This window comes from Porites lutea, chromosome 9, assembly GCF_958299795.1.
Source record: "Porites lutea chromosome 9, jaPorLute2.1, whole genome shotgun sequence".
NCBI lineage: Eukaryota > Metazoa > Cnidaria > Anthozoa > Scleractinia > Poritidae > Porites > Porites lutea.
The window spans coordinates 11,408,348-11,419,873 of NC_133209.1; the positions used below are offsets into that span (position 1 = coordinate 11,408,348).

General features: G+C 40.2%; 2 protein-coding genes across 2 annotated transcripts; one reads left to right on the top strand and one right to left on the bottom strand.

Annotated features, from left to right (window-relative positions):
• Positions 1–1,854: 1,854 nt before the first annotated feature.
• LOC140949268 (vesicular inhibitory amino acid transporter-like) lies at positions 1,855–4,344 on the bottom strand. The gene has a single exon (XM_073398492.1). It carries the CDS (start codon positions 3,987–3,989, stop codon positions 2,673–2,675), a length of 1,317 nt encoding a protein of 438 aa, XP_073254593.1. The 5' UTR covers positions 3,990–4,344; the 3' UTR covers positions 1,855–2,672.
• Positions 4,345–9,401: 5,057 nt separating this feature from the next.
• Positions 9,402–11,461, top strand: LOC140949269 (vesicular inhibitory amino acid transporter-like). Its single transcript, XM_073398493.1, has one exon. It carries the CDS (start codon positions 9,640–9,642, stop codon positions 10,954–10,956), a length of 1,317 nt encoding a protein of 438 aa, XP_073254594.1. The 5' UTR covers positions 9,402–9,639; the 3' UTR covers positions 10,957–11,461.
• Positions 11,462–11,526: the final 65 nt, after the last annotated feature.

Genomic DNA, 11,526 nt, shown 5'->3' on the forward strand with positions numbered 1-11,526 from the left:
CGAAAGTGCGCTTGCTTCACTTCAGAAGAGTAGACTTACGAAACTATTAGAATGGGTGAATAACTGAAAGATTCATGGTTCTGTTTCAAGTTTGCTTTGTCCGTTCTCTTACCAAGGAAAGGTAAATATCCTCGAGAACGAGTGAGTCCGCCGTCGCGACTTACCAATCTTAAGGCGCTCTCAGGGACACAACGACAGACAACAAGGCCGAATGTTTTCACAGTCCTCACGATCCTGTGTTCAAGAGTTTGAGCAGTGCCATAAAAGAAGCAATTTCTGGAAAATCGCTGGTAGTTTATCTCGAAACCATTCGACAATTTGCTAAAATAAATCACGCGCAAGGTCAAATACAATGCTCGAATACTTGTACGCTCTTTCTCTGCCACAACCTTTTTTCCTTCTTCTTACTTTCTTAGTTGACAACAGTTTTTTCAGTGCACTTTGGTCAAGGACTGTTCTTGAAATATGTCGCTTTCTTCTGGTTCTTACATAGTTTCACAGGCCACGCTTGTAGGATTAACAGGCGATTGTTATTGTTGTTGTTATATTTTCAACGTGAAATCTAAAAGATCATACAGTCCACAGCGGATGCTCGCGTCCTCGAGAATGTTTACGTTTTGTTGGATAAATAACAGACCATAAACACATCTTAAAACAGCATCATCCCTTGTGAAAATTATTTCATTCAAATACTTTCGTGAGTCCTCTCATCTAAAGCAAGTAAAGCGAGCACACTTTCGCTGTAAAGTGCTTCCGATCACCGCGCTGAATCGCATGAATCCTTAACTTTCTTTGTGAAAAGATCTCGGGAAAGTAAAGGCTATACCAGCTAGAGTAAAATCTTCTTTTTGGTGGCCCTCAGGCATGCAACAATTCGAAGCAAACCATATCGATCGACTCAATCGCTAAGACGCGCAGTCAAAACATAACTCTTGAGGCCTCACTAGCCTCGCTTTCAAGCAACTAGACCCGGGCCGGCCGAGAGGTCCGCCATATTTGCATTCGGTGTATAGCGTCGATCAGGAGATGTGAAGGTCCTGAAGTCAGAAAATCTGCGCAAAATGGATCCATAAAGAACCGGCATTGGGCTATTGTGCGAAACGATGAGGGTAGATATTTTACCAAGGTAAGGCGTTAAGAAGAAATTTATCGGACCCAGTGCTTATGGCGTTTTCCCAAGGCTTCAAAGTCATGCATTTCGATGATGTCTCTGAGATGATAGGTCGGCCGAACCACGTGATGTGAAAACTTATCAATAAAACGTGAAGAACAGTGAGGCCTAGGGAATTGGCAGGATTGTCCAATCTTTTTCTCAGATTCCACGTCTCATGTCGAGATATGAAACTGCAGGCTATTTATTCAGACATCATTGTCGATCTGCCTACTGCATACTTATTCTTACGCAAAATAACTAAAGAAGTATATTATGGACAGACTGCTTCAAAAGGCTAACATCAAAAATGACCTAAACCCTATCCCTACGACGAAGATTAAATGTTTTTGACTACAATTGTCCTCGGCTCATTCCTGATGTTTTTCGGGCATCATCAGTCATCAAGAAGGGAAAGGAGCCTATTACTCTGAGAGAGCATGTTAAGACGCTTGTCACGGGGTTATCACAGACCAGTTTATTTTTAGAAGCATTTTAAAGTATTCGTTTCTATGCAAATGGTACTCCATTCGATATGTTTTTAAAACAGCTGCTTTTAATTTAATGATATATGAAAAAAGTGCCATCAAGATCTCAAATTTCAAATGATACGATTTATGTTCTTTTTCTCAGGATTGTTTTTAATACTTCCGTGGAATGCTAATATCAGTTTTGTTTTCAATTTCACGATTCATACACCTTATTCGGCGATAAATACCTAGACAGCGCAGAGGAAATGAGAACACAATTAGTTGAGTTTAAAGAAGAACATTTATTCACTTGTGACTAAATATTTATCAATAATACATTTTCAAGTACATGTGATCGCAATAAGTGACTGCCTCGTTCCTAAGCGTCTAAAGTGTTTGGTAGAAGCGTTCAAGGAGTATCGCGCAATGGACCATGGGAACGTTAAGCGTTAGCGCAAAATCGCACCTGTCGCTCTCGAATCCGCTAGTACTCGCCTGGGTACGAGGCAGAACAAGTAAAGCGTATGGCTTTCAAATTCCCACAAAACTGAATGCCCGGAAATAACATTTCAAACCAAGACAGTATGAGTAGTGAAATCAGAATTTTCGAGGGGCAAACAAATTAGTGTTTATTCCGTGTTCAGTTTATTGCTGAATGGATTAGACTAACTTTCCATTACCGGTTAGTAGTCATTAGGGTAGGGTGGTAGGGTCTAATCACTACCACCACTATATTTGGCGAGGAAACTAGCCAGAGTTACAAGTATAATTATAGGTACAGTTTAAAGCAGCATTTTTCCCTTTTGTTCCGCAAAAGTTCTAAGCAAAATTCTTAACGCAATTATTCCCCTTTCCTTTAGACACAATAATTTAAATATACGGAGTAAACGTGCCGTTCAATTCAGTCATTCACACCAACCTATGATAGACCATGATATGGTAAAGAGAAATTTGTAGACAAGAATTAATGAAAACAAACTTAGAGCTTCATCGAAGGGTTCTTTTAAGGACGCTTTAATTGAAAAATTTGTAATAACTCGGTTTGTTTGTTCTCAGGCGCAATTACCACTGATAGGATTGCTGTAGGCTTGAATTATTGAACGCAGCGAAAATATAGATCCGGTGACCAACACAGCACTCCCAACAAGTAGGATCACAGCATCCAGTAAAAAACTGTACCAGGACATTTCTGACGAGTAAATCTTAAGGTGGAAAAGAGGAGGAAAAATAAACTCCAAACTAATTCCCGCAATGCTGCCGACAAAAGCCAGCAGGTAAGTGTAGGCGGGAAAAGTAGCCGCAAATAAAACACTGACCGTTACCATCCACAAGCGAAAAACAATAACGGATGGACTTAACACAGATTTACCAAAATCCATCGGTAGGCAAGGGAGGTTAGAGTTTTCCACGATTTCAAAAATTGTGAACATTGGCAGCGTGTATGATGTGAAGGATAACACGGCCGCCATAACGTTGACGGAAAGACGGAATGAACCTTCTGGCAGATTATTAGTGACAACTTCGTGAGTATTAGATTCAAACGAGAGATAAGCGACCAGCCCAATGATGACATTTAGTAATGTCATTGTGCCATAAGATAAATTCATCAGTGAGTTGAATCTTTTCTTGTAACGCATGCTTTCTTCGATGAGAGGTACAAATGGTTGTGATAAATAGCTTGCTACCAGTATTCCTAAAGCAGATGGATATGTGCTGGCGTCAAACTGATCTAAGGAACTAATCTCCCATTTCTGAAAATGCGACAAACTGTATATGAGAACTGTAGTGAAAATGACTTTGGCTGACAGCACTGTTAGTACACTTGTCCAGGCCACCTGAGAAAGATTTTTAAGAAAAATATTTGGCACAAACGCAATGCCACCGATCAGTGTCCAAAGCCAACAGGGAATGGCGATGTGTGGAAAAGACTTGGCTAGTAACTGTCCAACCAACAACGGATAAACAGCGGCGACAAAAAGAAGCTCCAAGAACTGTGTACCAAGGACAAGATAACCACCAATATTCGGAAAGAAAGCGTTTCCAACATCTGCGTACGAATTGCGGACCCGTTTTCTTTTGCCACTCTCGTGGTCTACTTCGTACAGACAGTTAACAATAGTTTTTCCAGTGTAGTTTGAAGCAACAGCAACTAGTAATAGAGTTGAAAGCGCTAAATAGCCACCATCTTTGAAAGCATAAGGGATAACCAAAATTGGTAACCCTTGAATTGTATTGCATATATTCCAGAAGGTTTCGCATGATGAGGCGAGGTTTTCTTCTTGATATTTTCCGTGTCTCACGGTGGTCTGTTTATCCAAGCCGTCTAGTTGGTCTTCTTGCTGAAGTTCTTTGTATCCTGCTCTATTCATTTTCCCATCCCTTGCTTGCTATTTTATTTGTAGAAAAACTACTGCTCATAGGGAGACTAGACCGCGTCAACGTTGACCTTGAAAGACGAATTCAGGAGACTGTAAGGTAAGTCTTCATATTCTGTACAGTGGATTACCCTTCATCTGGCTGAACCAAAAGAGTATAACATGTAAATCAAGTGAAAATTGTTTACCGAAATAAAAATTGCCCGTGGAAACGAAATTAATCGCAGGGAATCTGGATGTTGCACAAACACAAAACAAATGTAAACTCTTTTGCTTGTAATTCACTTTGATTTAACTGAACCCTACATTTTGAAATCGATTTTAAAAACTCAGGAAAGTGGCATCAAACCAAAGAAGTAGAAACAGGAATTATAAAAAAGAAAATTCTGGATCACCCATCACAAGTCAAGTGTCTTGGAAACAGGAACACTCGCCCAGATATGTTATTACAAGCATAAAATTAAAAACAGCGAATACAGAGCGACATCAGGCAAGTAATTGAGAATAGTTGATTTCAAATTTTCACTGGTTTCAATGTTCAAAGGATCTAAACAACCAAAACACATGAATGCCAAGGAAAGCAAGGAAGAAGCACAGCAAATACTGGAACCATTGTGACGGTGTAGCCACAGGTGCGTTTGTATACACACGGGCGAAAATGAGAGGTTTTTCTACATCTATATTGGCTGATTTAATGTTTTTGGGTGTGTTTGATAGCTTTTGTCAATGTCAGTATGCCATTTAATAATAACTAACAAGCTGGGAAAAAAGGTGGTAAAAATCAGCCAAAAGATTGAGTGGGGGGGGGGGGGGGGGGAGGGGGGTGATAGGCACAAACATTTTTGGAGTTCTTGGGGCTATAACTTCCTTTCCTTTAAAGGCATGACACTGAAATTAATACAGGCAACAATACTTGACTCCAGAAAAATTTTGGAATAGGCGTTTTGTTGGTGACGTGACCCTCTAGTGGCCAATTAAAAAATCAAAACTCCCAAAGACTTCTCCTCCACGAGAATTAAACCTGAAAGTGTGATACTTGGCAGAAATATAGTGCACATAAAATTGAAGAACTTATCCGATTTGAAATCTCAAATTTCATTTTTGTGACGTCACAACTGATGACGTCAGAAAATGGGATTTTTGGTCATGCGCAGTACTAACCCCCAAAATGGAGAATTTGAAAGAAAAACTTAAGACAAATACAAAGCGAAAGTCTCAACTCATTATCTTCTATAGTTTAAGAGATATTTGTAACATTCCAGCATATTTTTAAACAAACTTTGGACACATTTTGTGGCCGATTTTTAGCACTTTTTTTCCCAGCGTGAATAGAAACTTTGTGAATAAAATTTATCATTTCTCTCCCACTGTCAAAATCAACAATCCTTATTTCTGTTGGTTATTTCTAGACCTGATGCAGTACGGAAAATAGGAATTCCATGTCAGTTTCGAATTCCACATAGTAGACTCTGTTTGCCCACCAATCTGTACATAAACTATTGTTATTATTCATTCAAAATATTTCCCCAATTCTGAATGGCTAAAAGCACACGCATAATTCACCATGCAGTTAATGATGACCAACTTTGGAAGAATTTTGTGTTTAACGAGGAAATGACGTCAAAAATGCAGCCCTCTACAGGTTAATGCATCGTTAACCGAGAAGACCTGGGGACGAGATTGAGTTGTTTTCGTTGTCAAAACTAAAATGGCGGACACTTCACTCGTTTCAAGTGTAAGAACTACAGCTGGAACTAGGCGAACTAATGGCTAAAAACATTGCAAAAACAGCAAGAAGACAACTCGGAGGACGACATCTGCTATTTGGAGAATATTTGCGGAGCTGGAAAAAACCTAAACGTACACTATCGAAGATAAACTTAACATCGATGCAGGTAAGCATGTTTTAGCTATGTTTTATCCAACCTTGGCCTTCGGCCTCTACGGATAACACCCTCCTCGATCTGGTTAATTCTTCATATCCTACTCGGCCTCATTCATTAATTGCTAATTTTCAAATTCTCGTGGGATAACTGCTTATCCCCAGAGCATTTGAAAACAATAAATTATGCAAAATTTTGGGGCTAAACATAAAGAGAGTATTATGGGGGATTCCGAAATGGTCAATATCCCGGATTGCACGAGGACTTACTAGGCAACGCGACTCAAAATTTATGTGCTAGAATTACAACCATACATTAGAATAGTCCAGAATATTAATCATACTTTGGATCCAGGTAGAAACGTTTGGGACGTATTGGTGGAAAATACGACGACCATTGTGGAAGACTAGGAAACTCCTTCGGCGAGCTCCCAACCGGTAAAAATGATGGATTGCTCGTCGGAAAACTTATGAAAGCAATCACTAACTAGAAGAAGAATACTGAAGAACAGATCAAGAAACGTAATTACATGACTGGAAGTTATTCACATTATTTTGGCCAGCGATATGTGTTTGTGTGTGTGTTTTTTTTGGTGATTTTCCGTTCCTGGGGTCTGTTTCTCGAAAGGCCTGAAAATTTTACGGGCCGAAGGCAAAATTTTAAAATCAAAACCTGTTGAATAGTTCCTCACAATCAGTCAAGTCCTTAACTGATAGTTTCATTGTATCATTTTCAGAATTATTGAATCTTTGATGTTGAATGCAAACACGGCAAACGTAAAACAACTGTTTCCGGGCCCGAAAAGTTTCCGGGACTTTCGAGAAACGGGCCCGCGCGAGACAACAGTGTCAACAGTGTAATAAAACTTTGTTGAATTCGCCCCATGTAAGGGAATCCAGGACAGTCTTGGATTCTGGATTCCATGCTGTGGATTCCGGATCCCGGGTACTGGATTCCGGATTCCGGATTCCAGCACAGTGGATTCCGGATTCCAAAAAGAGGTGGATTTCATTTTTTTTCCGGTTTTAATTCTTTTCTTCGCACTTGCCATATCGAAAGACGTTATTAGAAGGCATAACAAGTTTGTTTTCTTTTTCGATTACAAAATTACTAGCCTCCCACGCAGACGTTCTTAGGGGTTCGTCACGTGTTCCCGTGACGAACCCCTAAGAACCCCTTTTTGCATAAAAAGACCATACAGATCATCCTACGCTCCGGGTATGAAAACGCAGTGAAATATTTATTATTTAATCAATTTTAACCGACGTTCCTAGGAGGGTGGAACTTGTTTTGGCCTGTTTTGGGTCGTTGTGGATCTTTTGTCGATTATTTTTGATCGTTGTGGATCGTTTAGGTCGTTTTGTCTCTTTTTGCCTGGTTTCTCGTTTTATTAGTAACTGGCCAAATAAAAATACGCTGTGGCGTGTGCAATTCATTCTTTGCAAATTAAAGTCTTTGGTTACGTTCACTAAAGAGTAGTTTTCCGTCTGAATAAAACTTGGAAAACCATTTTTATCTTATCCTTTAAGACTTTTTAAAACTCTCTCTCCGTGTCAATAAAGACTTGAGGGTAAAAAATTCTCGCGTAGAAGTTGACGCGTACTGCTTTGAGGTTTTAGCGCGCGTAATGATAATGAAATTCAAACTAACTGTCGCGTTGAATTTGATGTTAAATAAAAAGAACACAAACAACAAAAAAATAGTTGGTTCATACTTAGGATGTGCGTATAACCACGTTTTGTTAGAAAAATAACTTCACGGCTCTATCAAATTCGTTGTTTAAGACGTCGAAAATTGAGGATTTATTTCGAGCATACGCTCTTTCATCGCCTGTCACATTCCTGACAGGCAATAATCGGATTTGACCAGATCTCGTCTTCGGCTTCGTCAATAAGAGATCTGGGTCTCTGAGATGGTCTGGGGTCTCTAGGATCCATTTTTAACAAAAAAAAAGTTACGGACTAAACCGATCTCAGATCGGTCTAATTTCCAAAAGCGACCTTAATGTGAACGAGGCCTATTCAGGAGCACAACTGTAGAAAGAAAACATGAAAAATCCTTCTGTTCCTCGACCGAGTCTGAGATGACTGAGAGATGAAGAGAGACTTAAGCGTTTCTGACGCGTTGGCTAGTTTTAAGCGTTTTACAACCATATAGCGCTCATTTATACGATATTTTCTCCACGGACGACGTAAACTTCATATTACATTCAATTATGTCAATTATGATTGAGAAAAAAATCAATTTTTCGTTCATGTTTGTGACTTGCTTACCGCCACGTTACAGTGCACAGATCGACACAAACGAAAAATCATGCAGCTTTGCCTTTGGCTCGTTTAGATCTATCAGTCAGCTAAAAATTGGTATAAAATTTCACAACACAGTATTACACGTGCCTTTCTCTCTCAGCCTTTTGTTTTTGCTTGTGCTTTCCCATAACGTTTTTTTTTTCTTTTTTAATAAAGTAGAAAAGAAAAATCCAACAGACAACAAACTTCAAAAGGCTCGTCTTATCGATGAGGTGGCGAGATTTCACTCGAATGCCGGGGATGAATGAAAAAGGCACCCACCGCGGCCTTGCACGTGATTACTCTAGTAACAGCTGATTGGTACGGTTCTGACAGTACCTAGCTTATTTCTCAAATAAAGATTATCGAAACCATGAAACTGTTCTGACCGAAACTACTAGGACCAAATTAGGGACTAGCAGACTGTGAATTTCTTTTTTGGTAAAATGTTGAAAGTGGACGTTTATTTTCAATTGGGAACCAGGAGGACCAGGAGTGGACCAGGAAGGTTCAAGAAAAGGTTCACCCCAGGTGCACCTTTTCCAGTCCTATGCCAGGTCAAATCGCTTTTGGTTTATTTTTTTAAGTTCAGCGAAGCCAGTGAACAACAGAGAATCAAACATAGCCAGAGGTTGAAGTTATTCACAACAATCCAATTTATACCTTAAAAAGGCTGCGCTGTATTCCCTCGAAAACCCTCGAATTTTGGGATCCTGTCAGCCGCTCATAAGCAAGGTTTCCCTCGCTGACCGTGACCTTGACCTTTCATATGGAGCTCGTCAACTATGGTTTTGACACCAGATATGCCGATATTACACTGTATGTCATCACGTTGAGGCATACACCCTGGGGAGGCTTTCCATAGATGGTTTTTCTTTCGAGCGAGTTGCTCAATCCAATCAGGAGTGGATCTTTAGTAAGTTGGATTCTGGATTCCAATCTTTAGTAGGATTCCGGATCCCTAGTGCTGGATTCCGGATTCCAAAGCCCAGGATTCCGGATTCCACAAGCACAAAATTCCTGGATTCCGGAATCCGGATTCCCTTACATGGGGCGATTGAATCAGTTACCCTTAAGAAATTTTCGCAGTGTTACGGTCTCCGTAAATTATTTAGACAAAATACATGCTTTTCTTTATTTTAGACTATCAACTGATTCTATTTCTCATTGTGTCCTTATCTATCTCTATCTACCTTCTGTCCTTATACAATTTCTTTTTTTCAAACGTAGAAATTAATTTTATTCACTCCTGAAAATACATAATTACGTACCATTGACATTAACCATACAGCTGGGCTGAGTACAATAGCCTTTAATCAACGCACTTGCATTCCTGCGTGCTTTTGTCTTTGAAATCTTATAACAAATTCATTATTTGCACCATATTTGTACCTCGTTGCGTTCACACCATCCTAACTGAGGAGCACGTTCTTCACACCAGCTTGGCCAAGCATTCAGATTTTTGTGTGAAATATGCCTTTAAGAGAAGGATACCACAAACTTGACGAGAGTCTAGTCTTGGAAAGCAATGAACGCAGTAAGAGCCTCGATGAGACCATAGAAGACCTGAAAAAAATTTCAACTATGGATTCTTTCTGGAACGCGTGTAACTCGGTCCAAGGTATCAGCATCTTATCCATGCCTTTGGTAACGCTCTTTGGAGGGTATTGGTTCATAATTGGTATCATAGCTGTGGCTGTCATCTCTAACCATACCTCGAAGATATTGATAGAATGCCTGTACGAAGAATTTCCTGGTAAAGGCCGTATACGTGTGCGTAATACGTTTGCAGACATCGGAGACGCGTTCTGGCCCAAATACGGAAGGCACATGGTTGATGTAACGAAGTTCCTTGAACTTATATTTATGGCAACAATTTATCCTATAGCCTGTGGAGAGGCCGTTTACTACACTTTTCCATTTCTTCCAATCGGAAAACAAATTTGGATCCTTATTTTTGGCCTGGCTATGTTACCAAACGTTTTTCTCAACTCAGTGAAGTTGCTTTCCAAGATAAGTATGGTGACCATCTCTTTTGCCTTCGCAACATTCGCCATAGTAGTCGCGTACTGTCTGGGTCAAAGCGCTTCGTGGAAATCCCAAGATTTGCTGGTTTTCGATCCGCTACGGTTCCCACTGTCTCTTGGTGTAGTACTGGCTGGTTACTCGTCTCAAATCTACCTCACGGTTCTCGAGGGCAACATGCGGCACCCAGAAAAGTTCAACAGTGTCATAAACTTCGCTTATCTTGCCATGACCGTCCTCAAAATTGCCGTGGGAATATTTGGTTACTTAACTTTCACAGACAGCGTCAGTGACATGGTATCTAACAACCTCCCCCAAGGTGCTTACCGTACCATCGTGAACATTGTTGTAACAGTGCTGTCCTTCATGGGATACTCCCTTCCCATGTTTGCGGTATTCGACATGACGGAGAGATCAGTGCCACGGTGCTTGACGGCAAGGTTTCTGAATCATGACGGTAGCCGACCTGGCATGGCATGCGTGGTTCTATTACGGTTGACGCTGACCGCCATTACTATTCTCATGGCTATACTCGTTCCACACTTCACGTTGTTCGCAGCATTTATCGGCAGCGGTACGGGCACTGCCATTGCAGTTATCTTCCCTTGCATTTTCTACTTGAAAATTTTCTACTGGCAGCTCAAGTGGTACCAAGTTATTCCAAATGTTTTTATCATGTGTTTTGGAGTACTGATGTCAGCTTGTGGGATGATTTCAACTGGACGAGAGCTCTTTATAACCCTTAAACAGGACTCAGACTACTGAAACGCGGTTTTACTGGTACAAACTTCGAAAAGACCCAAACGCGCATTTACAAAACAATCAAAGCATAAAATCAATGACTTGGTGTGTTTCAGTTCCAGTGACGACGATGCACGTCTTTACGACCCACTCATAGTGTAACTGGAGGAAAGTATAGCAACCGCCAGGGTACCGCTAGGGTAACATACTTATTAAATCTTGTTTCCGTTTTAAAGGTAAACAATTGCTTGCCGATCGTTAATAGTTATGTCGAGTTTAGTGGCTGTTGTCGTTTTTAAAGCCCACCAAAAGAAAAAAAAAACGTCACCAGAAAATTTGTTCAAGTCTCCTTGCAATTCAGGGTGTAATTTTAAATCAAAGCAAAAATCAATAAATGTAGTTCTAAAAAAACCTTTCTACTATGGTTGAACCTATATTAATCAAGGTAATACTCGTGACTCGACGCTGTACATTGGCAAAAGTAATTCATAATTCTGACTTGGACAATAAAAACATCAACTAGGTTCCAGAAGGGAACTTTGATGGCAAAGAAAAAAGGAAGATATAGGGTTAACGGGTGCAACGCGCTCTAGG

Excerpts from the sequence above, each read along its gene's own strand:
- LOC140949268 (XM_073398492.1), bottom strand. The coding sequence starts at position 3,989 with ATGAATAGAGCAGGATACAAAGAACTTCAGCAAGAAGACCAACTAGAC.
- LOC140949269 (XM_073398493.1), top strand. The coding sequence starts at position 9,640 with ATGCCTTTAAGAGAAGGATACCACAAACTTGACGAGAGTCTAGTCTTG.